At 48.1% G+C, this 15,727-nt stretch overlaps 2 protein-coding genes across 8 annotated transcripts in view; one reads left to right on the forward strand and one right to left on the reverse strand.

The window, feature by feature from the left end:
* Positions 1–349: 349 nt before the first annotated feature.
* Positions 350–11,145, reverse strand: tm2d1 (TM2 domain containing 1). The gene is made up of 7 exons (XM_072699596.1): positions 11,009–11,145; positions 10,012–10,082; positions 9,658–9,766; positions 9,465–9,556; positions 7,460–7,533; positions 4,060–4,183; positions 350–1,598 (listed from the first exon to the last, which is right to left on the reverse strand). The coding sequence occupies exons 1-6, from the start codon at positions 11,143–11,145 to the stop codon at positions 4,073–4,075; spliced, it is 594 nt and encodes a 197-aa protein (XP_072555697.1). The 3' UTR covers positions 350–1,598; positions 4,060–4,072.
* A 39-nt stretch (positions 11,146–11,184) lies between these two features.
* The window catches only part of patj (PATJ crumbs cell polarity complex component), a 74,941-nt gene continuing 70,398 nt past the window's right edge, over positions 11,185–15,727 (forward strand). For 4 of the 7 annotated variants that reach the window (XR_011982654.1, XM_072699590.1, XM_072699594.1 and 1 more), the window contains exons 1-6: positions 11,587–11,721; positions 12,267–12,319; positions 12,497–12,675; positions 14,414–14,611; positions 14,849–14,988; positions 15,210–15,390. Coding sequence is in view for 6 of the 7 variants with exons in the window: in XM_072699590.1 (XP_072555691.1) it covers positions 12,298–12,319; positions 12,497–12,675; positions 14,414–14,611; positions 14,849–14,988; positions 15,210–15,390 (720 nt within the window). In the remaining variant the exon portion in view is untranslated. The other 3 variants (XM_072699592.1, XM_072699591.1, XM_072699593.1) reach the window with 3 other exon arrangements.

Genomic DNA, 15,727 nt, shown 5'->3' on the forward strand with positions numbered 1-15,727 from the left:
CTCTTATCCCTGTGCTATATTGATAAGCTCAGCTGTGGTTTAGCCAGAGTAACACAGCAAGGGGGCCGGACGACACGCTAAAGAAGTCTATCCAGAGAGCTGCAGTAACTATTGTAATCATTTTCGTTCAACAACTGCACATTCAGAAACGTGAACCTTACACATCAAACAACACATGCATCATAACATCGGAATGCGCTTCTTTTGATGGCACTGTGGCATATCGCAGTGGCGTGTTTACGGCGATCCGAGGTGCCAGGCGGGACCCTTCCTCGACTGCGAGAAAGAGCAGCCTGAGCGCAGACAGCGTGGCTATTGTACGGCTCGCAGTCAGTCACTCAAAAATAAATATGAGCACGTTACACTTTTATTACACTGTCACAATTACAGAATGGAGGCGACTTCACCATTTCCCCAAGCAAGGATTTTCGTTTTCATCACCAATTATCTTAACGCTGCTCTTTTATTTGAAATGTTTAAGATTCTGTTCCTTTTTACACAATCCCTCATTATCCTCCGCACCCACATTAACTAATTAGAGAAGTTAACACATCCTGACATGAACAATGGTTCTGGCGGGTGAGCCAGAGTGCTCGCGCAGCCATATCCGCAGTGATTCAGACTGTCGCACACACACACAGGTTTGTAACTATATCTTTGTGGGGACTCTCTATGGGGAAAACCCTAATCCCGACATGACAACTTTAACCCCTAACCTGCCCTAACCTTAACCATAAGTAACCAACCAAAATATGAGACTTTTGGCATTTTTAGTTTTTTGATTGCATCTTTGTGGGCATGGGCGCGCGCGCACACACACACACACACACACACACACACACACACACACACACACACACACACACACACACACACACACACACACACACACACACACACACACACACACACACACACACACACACACACACACACACACACACACACTGGAGCGGCCTGTAAACTAATCACACGGCTCTGATTAACTGCCCTACTCTATTCGAAGGTGCACGAGCGAGACTCGAACACGCTCAAGCGAAAATGGAAGCGCACTTGACACCGCTTGAACTCTGATTCCTTTCAGATAGCTCAGGGAGAAGCAGGACGGCATTTACAAGGGGAAATGAACCATATATCGGACGGCGCAGACCCGCGGGTGACCTGCACGTGATCTCCAAGGCCGCACACAGGGCACCTCATATAAACTGGGCTCCGTGGACATTTCCTCGCTGACTTTATTTACAGCTCGGCACTGTGACAGCTGACAGCACTGGGGCGTTTCCTAACAGGCTGATACCTTCAGGTCCATGACAACAGGAACAGTGGGGATGAACACAAACAGACTGCAGGGCCCCTGCGGCAGGACACTGCTTATGATATCCGGGCCTAAGCGGACTCAGGACAAGGGACAAGGGCTCAGTATCAGCATCAGCATCCCAGGTTTGGAGCTTAAGGTGCCACAAAGAAATTCCTTCAGTCTCTCTCGCCATAAAACACGACTCAATTTCCTCTCTCGGGTCTGGAGTGTCTTCAAGAAACAAAAAAGAATAAGTCTTGTTTCAATCAGTAATTCAGATCTTGTGCTGATTATTTTCCACCTAAAAGGAAGAGAGAGAAATGGGGGGGGGTGATCAGGGAAACCAAGCAGATCTTATTTTCACATCCCTGTTCCTTAAATGCATAAAACCAAGAGCCTTATGCATGTCACATTGTCGCCGCTTCAGAAATCAGTGAGTTAATCTACCGTAAACACCTTCTGACGATTCACCATAATCTGAACACAGATTAACTCTACGGATTGGAGCAATAGACGCAGGTTAATTACAATCATCAACAGTGTGGCTAAATTAAGAAAACACCGTTATTCTGAGACAGCGTGAAAACAGGGATATTTTCACAACGTTGGATAGACTGTAATCCTGCTACTTCTGGACGTTTATATAACAGATGGCCTTCTCTCCTAAAAATGTAACAAAAATTGGTGGTGGGGGCGGGGAATCACAATAAAATAAAGAAAATAATGGCTAACAGCATCTTTGCAATGGAGATCTTCTCTGTGAAATGACTTAACACTGATAAAATGACCACATACCAAAACACCTAAATAAATGTAACCCAAACCACCACTGCAGGACACATGTTGCTTTGACCCTCTGTGACCCTGGGGAGCCCCCCAGCAGTACTTTTTATAGGCTAGAGTTCACATGCAGCTTCCTGAATAACTGCCACACTGCAGATGGCGCAGCTGAGCTAAAAAAGTGACAGATTCCTGCATGAAACTTAATCTGATATAACAAGTAACATATAGGCCCTACTGAATTAATTTGCCAGCTACCACAGAACACGCTTAAGTCCCATTTCGGCTGGCTGAATGGAGAGAATTATGGGAGCCTCCTACGCTGGGGGCTGGACTAGCAACCGCGGGAAGGCATTCCTGTGGCTGGCGATCTGGACGACGGCGAAAGCCACATCCGCAATCATGTCCGTAGGGGGCAGCATCGAGAAGCGAACACCGCCTGCTGGAGGGCGTGGGGACAGCATGACAGCCAGCCAGCTGTCAGCAAACATCACAGCGCCACGTCACTGCAATTGCGACTAGATAAAACGCCACAGCTCACAGAGCACATTTACCACGGTGCCACTACATGCCACGTCTCGCTGATCAGGAGAATCCCATCCTGAGCAAAAGCCGAACAGGACAGCTGATATATTTACCATTTACGCTGCCTGCTCTCACAGGATGAAAACATCTTGTTCCTCATTATTCCAATTTAACTGTAATTACTATTTTATTATCTCAGTGCACAAGCAATATTTCCGCTCTGATTTAAAACAATCCCTAAATTTAAATCACAATCCTTGTAGCAACACATCAAAAACAATACAATAAAAACCACCAAAGCAAAAGCCATTTAAAATAAAGCTAATTTAAGTTAGTGGTGTAAGGTGACAGATGTTGGGGAGGCATTTTAAATAGGGTTAATTTCTTCCCATATATCAGATGTCTCCCGTCAAACATAACGATTGTGGCAGCCGCGGTTACGGTTTCCACACGGAAACACGCTTTGCTGCATGCGCAGACTCGCAATCCCCCGCCCAGGACAGGCCTGCCTTGATGCGGAGGAGGCAGAAGAGGAGGACGAGGAGGAGACTGAAGGAGCAAAGCAGCCGAACTCCCTGGCTGGCGGGAGCCGTCTGCCTGCCTGAGCTCACTACCAGCTCACTATCACGTTACGCTCATCCCTTTCAGACACCACCAACGTCTCATTTTCAGGGTGCAGATGGAAAATACGCACCCAGCAAAGGCACACATTACAGGGCCGAATCTAAGCGTGGGTTGAGGCCGAAGGCAGCTGGGATTAACGGAGACGCCGGCTGGTACTTCAGGAAGGAAAGGGCAGACGGAGGGGTGGATGGAGGGATGAGTGCATGGGGGGATAGATAGAGGGGCGGATGAGAACTCCAGCGAAAAGCAGAGCTTTGCCCTCACAGGCGTTCCAGCTTGTAACAATATAAACATTTAGATGCCTGTAATGGACGCCACATGCGGCTGCAGAGAGGCACACGCTTCCATCACAGCTGAAGCTTACAAGCCAAGTGAAGAGTAAGAGACGGCGCAGACTGGAATGGATGAGGAGAAGAACGTAGGGGACCAGCGAGGGGCCAGTCTCAGTCAGGACGCGCGTGCGTGCGTGTCTTGAGCCTCTGCCCCCATAATGCTTTGCGTTACAGCCTGACATTTCAGCCGCGGCTGGGGACCGGAGGGATCAGGGGCGGGGGGCAGCACAAGCCCAGCACAAGGCCAGCCGCACCCCGGGCAGATGGAGGGGGGCTGGAGTCTGCTTGTTTTCTCCAGCGGATCACCGCAGCTCCTGGGACGAACTGTAAACGTTTCTAAGGCCCTGTGTTAATGGAAAGGTTACGGCACTGCAGCATGGAGACTATTGGGGGATGTCTGTGTTTCTGGAAGTGATTTCAGATCTTTGCCAGGTCTCTGTCTCGGGGGGCCGGATGTGCTGGGACAGCAGGACGCTGCTGGACCATCTAGACCATCCTCACCTGGCGCCAGCATTCAGGGCGAGAGCTGAGTCCTCCTGTACGTCTCGTTGGTGATGGACAGCCGGGTCAGACGGGCACCATAATAGTCCACTATGTAGTTGGAGCCGTCCGAAGGACCCACAATCTATGGAGACGGGAACCAGGGAGACACGTTATCCTGGGCCCAACAAGGGGCTGTGCAGAACAAGAGAGACATGGCTACTTTATTCATCCCTTCTCTCCATGAGACAGACAGACAGAGACAGACACGTGTATATACAGGTAAAACTTAGTTTAGGGGTTAAATAGCATTCAGCCCCCTGAGCACTTGGGATTAAGAAGCTCTCCAGCTACGCGCCTCAAACCGACGACCTCCTGGACGGATGCACAGAGACTAACCCACTAAGCTACACAATGTATCACCGAAACACTTTTAAGCAATCACTCATTATTCTTAAAGGAGCCGGGGGCTGGTTTTGAACCAGACGTCCACGCAGCATTTATTCCACTGAAAACGGCGGGCGGCATGAGTAAGAATATTCATGCACACGACCTGAGGACAGGCGTCACGCTTCTGAATCGGAGCCCGGCCTGCCTCGGCCTTGTCGGCACGGAAACGCTGGGCGCCGTCCAGCCCGGAGATCAGCTTGTATCAACGTAACTGCGAGAAGCTGACACACACCGACAGGGTAATGGCTTCCCGCGAGCGCGCCGTGAACACCTGGCCTCTGCGGAGTGCCTCTGACGGGAGGGGACCCATCTGGTGCACAGTGCCGGGGGGGGGGCGGGCAGGGAAAGGCTGACTGTGATTGAAGCCGACTCTGCGTTAAACAATGTCAAGGTTAGCGATGGCTCGTGTGCGAATAATCCGGGGTAACCAAGATCAGCCTCTTGCCTGCGATCTGCCGTCATTCGTGGTTTAACAATGAGAGGACTGTTTTCACAGAAATGAATACGTTTGTTTCTCAGCAAAAACATACAAGGCGAAGTAACTCAGTCACTGGTATACAGACACACTCGCACGCCATCCCTGGGCTCCTTAGGGGAAGTTCCCCTAAACTCTAATTTTAACGCTATTCATGGTTCTGAAACCCAACAAAGGAAGAGCATCCAGCAGTCGCAGTCTTTGTGGGGACAAATCCTCAGAATATAAATATATAGCAAGTATGGCAAGGACAGCAAAACCTACACACACCCACCCTCATATACATACATATAATTAAATGTACTAGGTGTTTATTCATTACTTCTCAAAGAGGCATTTCCTTGTCGGCGCTGCTCTTAGCCAAGGTAGTTATACTTAAAATATGGCACTTTAGCAAGTAATAGCGTACATAAATGGGCTCTGGGGAAAGCGAGCGTTTTATCAGCGGTGTCACTCTAAGGCGACGGCGGAGGCACCCGGACGGAGTACAGCTAATTGCGAATGTAAGCGTGCGGCGGTGCCCTGCGCCAGAGGCGCTCCTTAAAAGCATTGCTCTCCCAGGGCCCTCAATCCGGCATTAACCGAACAATAAACACCGCCGGCTCCCCGTTAATCAAAGCCGCGGCCGCCGCCCCATAAATCACTTTTTAAATAATAAATAAAAATGATTTCTTATTTATTTTTTTCGGCTGGGAAAAGCTGCCGGTCTCATTTGAAGAAGACAGATTTCTGAAACCTGGTTGGGGTCAGAGGAAATATTATTTTGCAGGGCGGGACAGGGCGGGGCATCTATGAGTTATACGTTTAAACCGCTGCGGCCCAACGGGCCCCCAAACCGGCGTGAGAACCCGCAGGCCGCCGGTGTCTGCGAGATTTATGTCCCCGATCCATTCTGAGATTAGCTTAATTCATTATCTGCAAAAGCGGGGCAGCACGCGGAGAGCCGGCTCATCTACGGCCGACCACATGATCAGAGAAACTTCACACTAAAAGACGGCGCCTTCCGACTGACACGCCGCCTATCCGGCGAGCTGGATCCCTCTTCAGGCCTTTTCTTTCAAAACTAAAAAAAACTAAAGCTAAACTTTACTCCATTTCCACCCCCAAAATGAGCGGCTTGGGCAGGCAAACACCCACAGCTATATTCAGCTCTGTGGATCAAAGTGACATTGACATGAATGTCAAATGGTCAAAATACAGTCATGGGAGCCTCATATAAAACGGACTCACTGATGTTTTTCTGTGTTTGGTGTCTGTTACATCCATCCATTTCCCAACTGCTTTCCCAATACAGGGCCGGAGGGGGTAACTATTGCATTCTTTTCTAAAAACAAACTGTCAAACAAAGTGAAGCCCCTGAGTGAGTCACTTTCGGGGGCAGCTCCCGATGTATCAGGCTGTATCAGGCTGCATGTGGGTAACGCTAAACTGGGACCAGATCGGCATGTTGTTTTCCCTGCAGTTGCACTGGACACATTAAAACATCCTTCAGCCAAATTTAAATCAGTTCAATGTTTCTCCAGACCCACATGCCTCAGTGTAAACTTTGGGATGGGGGCGGGGCAAACAAATGGCCTGGCTTTTCCTTGTCAGGCCTCCGAGCCTCAAGGGTGGTTGGGCTGGGGGAACATGCTGCAGTCCCCAGTGGTGCTGGCGGCCTGCCTGCCGGCGAGGAACTCCCCAACACTCAGGTGGCAGTGAGCGTCTACAGTAGTGTGCTGTCAGGATGCAGTAAGGATAATGGGGTACAATCAGAGGCGGACATTTCAGGTCCAGAAAGTAAAAATCCAAACCAGGATTTAGTTTCAACCAACCAATTGAGTCTAGAGTCACAGAATACTCAATTGGTTGGTTGAAACAAAATCCTGGTTTGGATTTTTACTTTCTGGACCAGAAATGTCCGCCTCTGGGTACCATTCACATTCCACCTAGCCCAGGCGTCTAGTTATATCAAAGGCACAGAGCACTGCCTGTCTCTGCACACAGAAGCACATACTCCTGACCTGCACTCCCTCAAATCAAGCTGGGTCACATCCCATAACTCCACTCTGGCCACATGCTTCCCACAGACCCAGGGTACATAGGGCAGAAAAGCCAGTGAGGTGAGGGCCTCATTTCCTGGGCTGCTCCTACTAGTCCAGTCACTCATCGCTACACACTGCTTTCTTATGCTTAGCGCAGTGTTTCCCAACCCGGTCCTCAGGTACCCACAGATAGTACATGTTTTTGCTCCCTCCCAGTTCTGGACTGTCTGGCAGGGAGCAAAAACATGGGCCGTCTGTGGGTACCCGAGGACCAGGTAGGGAAACACTGGCTTAGTGTGCTCTGAGCAGACGACTATTACTCTTCTTGGAAAACAGGCTAAACAGGCCATTGTCAGACAGACACCAACATTAAAAGACAAAATAACGGTCATCACTAAAAAGCCAGCATCACATTAATCGGGGTTTTTTACTGTTCGATAAAAATGCGCCAATACCCTCTGGTGCTGCTCACCTGCATGGAGATCAGCATGAAGTCCACCAGGCTGCCGATGCCACAGAAGCCCACGGTGCAGAACTTCAGCAAACCTAGAAGAGAAAAGCATTGCAAGCCTGTGCTGTAACATACGGGGATTTTTAAGATGCAGCCATGTGTGCCGTTTGCAAACGTGAGCACTGAAGATGTTAAATAGGGCGAGCACTCATTTACTGGTCCTGTTTCTTAAGAATCTCTGTTCCTAACTAAAACCTGCATCACCCATGCAGATCTGCCTGTTTACAACATCGACGAGTCCTCCAGTTCTCATTGTACTTCCAACTCCGACGCAAGCAGAGCTCCCTGGCTGCCGGCTCCGTCCTCCGGCATTAAGGCCTGCTGAACACGCCGCTGCGGCCGGTCCTGGGCCAGCTCGCCTCCTCGCTTTGTCACCGCCGCAACAGCGTGCAAAAAAAATCCCTCCTCACCCCACGTTCCGGGCACCATCCGGATAGACAAACAAAATTACAATCAATTTACACGGGGGGAAAAAAAAAAAAGCTTCAACCCCTGCGAATGTAACGTAATTACAAGGAATTATCATTAATATTCCTGCAAATTGGCCATTCGGCGACGGCTCCGCGACTGACTGAAGTGTCCATTTAGAACGAGCTGCCATGCGTCTGCGCCACAAAGCCGGGCCCTCGCAGCCCGGCGGCCAGCCGCATCTTAATGGCTTAATGGCACAGCGGTGCCACGGCTCGCCCGCTGCCAGGCAGGGCCAGGTGCTGTGCCGCGCGGGGACCGGGGCTGGCTCGCGCCCGCACAGTGTGAACCGCCATTCCTGTCCCTGGGCGCCGGAAACAAAAAGCCCTGGGACAAGGGAGGCCTTTCATCCGCTGGGGCCTTTGTGATCTTGCAGGTGCTTAATTAAAAATAAGACCTCAATCAGAAAAAAAAGGAGGGAAAAAAAAACATACATGCTGCTTCATGCTTGACTTCAGTGTTTTGATGTATTTCCCATTTACCGACTGAGTGCCTCTGGGTGAGATAATGGTGGCATTATTCCGTTCTTCACGGGAGGAACCAGCTCCCTTCACTCTACCGGGAGGGTGCAGGGCACAGCCTCTGCTTATTAATCCCCCACTCTTTCACAAAGTTGCTTTCCCAGCCTGGGCCCCCCGAGCCCATTTTTCAGCCCGATTTCGCGGAGCAGAAGGCGAGCGCTCCGTTGGGCCCCCCCAGTGCCCCCCCCTGGAAGACAAGGCAGGTGAGCTCCTGTTCCTGTGGTTTACAGGCCTGGGCTCTTGTTCCCTTAGGCCCCAATGAATGATGCGGAATAATAAGATGCCAAACCAGCCATTTCCTTGCCTCGCTGTGTTACGCCAGGTTGCATGTCCCCCCCATCTCCTCCACACAGGCAACACACACCCAGTTGCCATCAACATCCCTAGTGGACAGTGCAGAATACCCATCCGGAATACTGAATCAAAACGATCATGGATGTGGAGAGGATACGAGGACCTTTAATCCAGCTTTTAACTGTAATAAAAGTATGTCTGAATGTCTGAGAGGACACAATGGTAAACTGTTCTATGTGACTCAAATGTATGAAAAGCTTGTGTGCTATGTGCCGATGCCTTCCACACAAACACTATGGCTTTCTGTGATGATTTTGCAATGTTTTCATGCCATACCTCATTACCAGCGTTCCTCTGCATTTGATGCAGGTATGGTTTGCAGTTTTCATTAAAAAAAAGGGGAGTTTTATGTTAAAAATGCTGTGTGTGTTTGCTTGGAAACACACCTCCTCCCTGCCACACAAGGGAGATGCTGCATCTCTGTGTTTTAAAGGCTGATCCACCATTTAAATTAAAAGTTATTTCTGCACAGAAAGCTACCGACAATACCTTTGGGGAAAAAGAAAAGAAAAAAAAAAAACAGTAATTGGGAGACTGAAGTGGCTTTTACCATGAAACAATGGACTATTACAGGATATTCTGTGCAACACCTGAGACGGTGGGATGTTGCAGTGCAGGCCCACCTAAAGCAGGGTAGCCTAGGTAGAAACGATCGGCCCCCAGCCAGCCCAGGAAGAGAGAGAGGGCCACCGCCACTTTGTACGAATAGCCATTCCTGAAAGGCAAGAGAGAAAAAAAACAAACAAAACTGTGCTTAGTAAACATTTCAACACTGTCAGCTATTTCATTGAAACAAATACTGGAAATAGGACATACACATTTCGACAAGGGATACTTTTGTTGAATCCAACTTCCTCCCCACTGAATTTAAAATGTGTCTTGTTGGGAAGGCGGCAGGTGACATTGGGGGCTGGCAGGCATTCCACTGAAACCACAAGATGGATTTCAATAGGAGACAAATGAAAAAAACATGTTTTATAAAGTGCTATTTTCTATATATGTTCCATTAATAAAGTGACACTGATAGGCCATTATAAATTGTACAATCCTTGCCTCTCACAGACACATGCGCACACACACAGATTAGTACTGATCCCAGACTACTGGTTTTCACTTATGATTAAGAGGAACCCCTAATTCCCTTGCTAAAATTAAAAGAAACCTACTTACCCCAGGCGAAAGAGTGCTTGCAATTTTCAGGCTCTTGGGTGGCATCATCTATTTTAGGGTCTTTACACCGGTATGTGATCAGTGTTAAGGAAACTGAGATCAAACATTTGCAGAAAATAATTTCAGCGTCCCATGCAGAAACACCAACTAACAAGCTTTTATAAATACATATATAGCAGGCAAATCATATATAAAATGACACAACTGTTGCCTAGACTCACCATTCAGAAAACCAGCCAAAGAAAACCCTCTTCAGAAAGAAGGCCAGATCGTTCACCTTAAAAGCCCTCAAATAAACGTTCAGTATTTATTTGACTAAATCGCAAAATGTGTACGTTGCATATAACTCAAAGAATCTCGACAAAATTAATCAATCTAAATAGATACTTGTAGTAAACTCGCTTCCAGTTATATTATTTTCTACAAACGTCTTGAAGTTCGTCTGGTGTTTTATTAAATTCATGAATATAGCTCATTTTCATTCGAAAATGCCTAAATCACAATCATTCAGAATGATCAATACAACTGCAAATTGACAATTTTCAGCATTTACAGCAGTTAATTGGTTTGGCGTTTTAAATACATACAGTTGATGCTGGTGTAGATAACGTTTACGATGTTTCGTTCAAATTGCAAGATATGGAATTCATTTAAAAGACTTTTTCCAGACATCACGAAATTAAATTGCTAGCGGAATTCATGTTCACCGTTTAGATGTATTTAAGCGTGTATACTATACTATCGGTATTCTTCTTAAACAAGGATATGCATCACACAAATCATGTTTGATCCAAATCAATAAGTACTCGACTACGGACATACTCACGGATGTCAGATTTGACTACGTATGCCAAGCAGGTTGGTAAAAATTAAAGGACATTTTCACTATACCGCAAGTTAGTATTAAGCCAGTCCGCTTGACAACAGGCCAACAAACCACATCGCTCAGGCCATAATAACGATTTGCAGCTCGATTTCTGAACCTCGGAGCGAAGGATATTGTCCCAGGCGTAGGTTTGTGCATTCTTCCACTTCGGTCGCTAACATACAATTTAAATTACAATAAATTAAACAGAACAAAAAGAGCTGGAGTTTGGGGTATAAACAAAGCGACATCCTCCAGTAAGCCGCCATATTGGCGCAGTTTCCTAGCCACGTGATCGTTGAGAACCGCGTGACCTTAAAGGGACCGCGCCACGCCGACCGTCAGACCCGACTTCTAGTCAGATTTCCACCTGTAAGAATGCCGCTGCTAACTACAGCTAGCAACGCACCGCAAAACAAAGCGACATAAATGTTATCCGTGACAGCCAGCTCGCGTTAAATGTGACTACGGGTGCCTTGTCACAAACGGAAAGTTTGTCAGCTAACAACAGGTTAGCTCGCGAGCGGTTAAGTCCATTTCAAATGACGTTACCCCAGCTAGCTAGCTTTATTAGTAGGTGGAAACCAGAGCTGACCGAGATGTTGGAAGCGTTTTTGCCTCCGAGTAACTTACAGCGTGCACCTGCTGGTCAAACGAGATTAATGGATACGGCTAGCTCCCCACCATCTGGTAAATAAGTAACTTTAGCGCAGTTAGTTAGCAGGCTACATTGGCTTGACCGTTATCCGTTACCATAGTGACTGTAGTTCAAGGCTCACTCTTGCGCAACGCGACAGCACTTCCTGTTTCAGGTGAGGCGTGGGCTGTTCACTTCCGTCGGACAGGTAAGGATTGGCGAGCTTCGCAAATGTCTGCCTGCATGCTTTCTGTCTACTTCATACCTGAGTGCGTATGTGCGAGCCGCAGTTGACGGGCTTAACGGGGTAGATTGTTAGCCAGTTGTTAGTCGCGGGCGGCGATCTGCGTTGACCAGCAGACAGGCTAACCTGTAGTTTATCAGTTGGATTAGACAACCTGGATATCATTTTCAGATTTGTTTATAGATACCAAATTACCAGTGGTGTTCTGTTTAAAAAGTTATATTAAACATTTGCCACGTTTTAAAAAGGTACTTGTATAATCAGCGTTAGTTTAAAAGTATTTATAATTTTAATAGTAAAACACATTATATTTGCCAGAACTACACGGAAGCTGCATTGATTACGGAGAACTGCTTCGTGTTGTCATACAGAACGACAGTGAAGTAACTGCCTGTAATGTTACTTGATTTTTATTCATCGGGGTCGTTACGATCGTTTGGAAATGCCTGTGTTATATACAGTTACTCCACCGAATATCGTTATGTTTATAGCTATGATTTGTCTTGCAGATTGTGTCACATCTGAGAAAATATCACTGAAATGTATGAAAATGTTCCCACAGGTATGCTGTAAAATTAATATTAATTAATACTATCTATGTTATAGCAATGTATTGGGTTATAATAAATTCACATCTGTAGCAAAGTGACCCCTCTGAACCAGTTACTAATGGATGTAATGTGGAAGCTGATATATATGGTGAAAGGGTCAGCACCCTGCATTTGTCTGGTTTGTGCAGTATCTGCTGTGGAGCGGCAGCGGGTCCTGCAGGCGCTCGAAAGGCTCCAGGCCAAGCTTCTTCAGCGAGAGGAGTGGACCCACAGCGAGCGGCTGGGGGCCCTGAGCGACACGCTGCGGAGCCCTCTGCTGGGTCACATCCTCACCCTTCAGCATTCCATCAAACAGCTGAAAGAGCAGGTAAGCCATTGATTACATGTGACCATCTGCAGGTTATGGAGGGCAGGTAAGGGGTTTACTATGCGTGACTGTCCCCAGGTTAGGGAGGGCGGGTAAGGGGTTTACTATGCGTGACTGTCTGCAGGTTAGGGAGGGCGGGTAAGGGGTTTACTATGCGTGACTGTCCCCAGGTTAGGGAGGGCGGGTAAGGGGTTTAATATGTGTGACTGTCCCCAGGTTAGGGAGGGTGGGTTAGGGGTTTATTATGTGTGACTGTCTGCAGGTTAGGGAGGGCGGGTAAGGGGTTTATTATGTGTGACTGTCTGCAGGTTAGGGAGGGCGGGTAAGGGGTTTATTATGTGTGACTGTCCCCAGGTTAGGGAGGGCGGGTAAGGGGTTTACTATGCGAGACTGTCCCCAGGTTTGGGAGGGCGGGTAAGGGGTTTAATATGTGTGACTGTCCCCAGGTTAGGGAGGACGGGTATGGGGTTTAATATGTGTGACTGTCCCCAGGTTAGGGAGGGCGTGTATGGGGTTTAATATGTGTGACTGTCCCCAGGTTAGGGAGGGCGTGTATGGGGTTTATTATGTGTGACTGTCCCCAGGTTAGGGAGGACGGGTATGGGGTTTATTATGTGTGACTGTCTGCAGGTTAGGGAGGGCGGGTAAGGGGTTTATTATGTGTGACTGTCCCCAGGTTAGGGAGGGCGGGTATGGGGTTTATTATGTGTGACTGTCTGCAGGTTAGGGAGGGCGGGTAAGGGGTTTAATATGTGTGACTGTCCCCAGGTTAGGGAGGGCGGGTAAGGGGTTTACTATGCGTGACTGTCCCCAGGTTAGGGAGGGCGGGTAAGGGGTTTACTATGCGTGACTGTCCCCAGGTTAGGGAGGGCGGGTAAGGGGTTTATTATGTGTAACTGTCTGCAGGTTAGGGAGGGCGGGTAAGGGGTTTAATATGTGTGACTGTCCCCAGGTTAGGGAGGGAAGGTAAGGGGTTTATTGAATTTTTTTTAAATTGATTGATACAGTTCATGATCCAAATGAAGATACTGGCAGGAAGCAATCTTGTGTATTCCTGGAGATAGACAGGTGGAGGTGAGAGTATGTGCACTCAGACGTCCTCAGTGACGGTGGATGTTGTCATAGATCTGTCAGCTGTTAATATGCTCTTGGTTTGAGTAACTGCCTTGTCAGGGATGTATTGATGAAATGGATGAGAACTTGCCCTGTCAGCCCAGGCTAAATAAGCTGAAGACTGATAAGTTTACACTCTGTTAGTCTAAAGGTCATTAATACATTACCTGTGTGATGCTGTGGCACATAGCAGAAGAATGTATTGATTCCCACCCCTAAGCTCCCATCGAGACAGTTTTGAGTGGTGTGTGTTTCCTGATTCTTTTTTCACTCTTTTCTGATTGTTGAAAACTAATGTTCTACAGTTGAAAGAACTTGAAACAGTCACTCTTCTTTAATTTGACCCTGTGCTTCCATGAATTTGCTTATGGATTCTTGTTTATATGATTTTAATTGTCATTGGTATGTTGTTATAATTTATTGAAGGACTCACACTTTTTTAGGAAGTTGGATAAATCCAATTGATAATAGTATTCATTTATATTGTAATCTGTTGTAGTTCCTCCCCATTTGCACTTGTTTTGTAACATTTTTTTTCTGAGAGATTAGTCCCTTTGGTGATATACCTGCAAAAAAGGAGTCCCATTCACAAACCCTGAAACGCCCCATCTCCGTTCTTCCCCAGCTGAACTGCCTGCCAGCCGACACCTGCAGCGATTTTAGTTTCTCCCGGAAGGGGCAGCTCATCGTCAGTGCCAGCCGGCCTCCCAGCAGCTTGCTGGGGGCTGCCCCAGGCTCACTGGTGTCCAATGGCTCTGGGCTTTGCCTGCCGGGCCGCATTTCACCCGAGCAGCTGCAGAGATGGATCCAGGCGGCAGCGGAGGTTGGCTCCCTCCCGTCACCGAAGTGCCACATTTCCCAGCCAGAAAAGCAGCGTCTCACATTTTTAAGTGATTTTTCTACTGGTATAATGTAAAGCGACTTAAAATAATGCCCGAAAAGATATTTTGCCCCACCCATATATTGATTGTTTTGGTGAAGTCATTAAAATTGGATTGACGAGGTAACAAATGGGCTGCCACTGGACATGACTGGTGCTGAGTCAGCCTGTTCTCCGCAGGGAAGGCCGACGGAGCAGATCAGCCTGCCGAAGCCGGTGTCCGGGGGCCTCGGCTTCAGTGTGGTGGGCCTCGGCCCCGACGGCGTGGGCGGCAATGGCGTCTTCATCCGGCAGGTGCAGCCGGGAAGCATCGCACACAGGTGAGCTGTCTCTCCCTTTACTGGTCCTGATGTTGTATGCTGGTTTATTTAGCTGTTTTTTTTTTTTTTTTTTTACTGAATTTTAAGAATGCGTAGCTAGGCTGCATGGTTTGAAGCATGCTTGCAGTTTACCAGCTGACACGGTAGGGTGTCCTGTTGCGCCGTTACTCAGTGTGTGCTCCCTGGCACCTTCCACCTGACAGCTTCTTCTCTTCCCGTAGAGATGGACGGTTGCAGGAGAACGACCAGATTCTGGCGATCAATGGGAGCCCCCTGGATAAGAACGTCACCCAGCAGCAGGCCATTGGTCTGCTGCAGCAGTCTGGCGAGCGGGTGGACCTGGTGGTGGCCAGGGACCCGGCAGCCCAACGCCTTGCCCGTTTGCCAGGGCCGGTGCAGTCGGTAAGGAAGCTTCAAGCTGAATGTGGAGGTGCCTGGATACTCTTCACGGAGCGTGTGCTTTTCAGGATCCTGCGGCACAGTGCTCATGGGCCTGCAGAATAAGACATAATTATTATTCCCCCTGAGGCCTTTATTTCTGTTTTCATTAATGCCCCTTTAATCCCTATGAGTGAGTGAGTGCCCGCTGCTGGCCGTCGGCTCCCCCATCAAGCTAGTTTTTCATTCGCCGCCCCTCCAGAAATCAAGTTAATTGAATTTTGGTGCTAAAAGAGCCGGGTTGTTTTATCGCAGCTTTCAAATTTAAGTATCTGACAAGAAGGTCAAAACAACAAAAAGC

Source organism: Paramormyrops kingsleyae, chromosome 15, assembly GCF_048594095.1.
Source record: "Paramormyrops kingsleyae isolate MSU_618 chromosome 15, PKINGS_0.4, whole genome shotgun sequence".
NCBI classification, from domain to species: domain Eukaryota; kingdom Metazoa; phylum Chordata; class Actinopteri; order Osteoglossiformes; family Mormyridae; genus Paramormyrops; species Paramormyrops kingsleyae.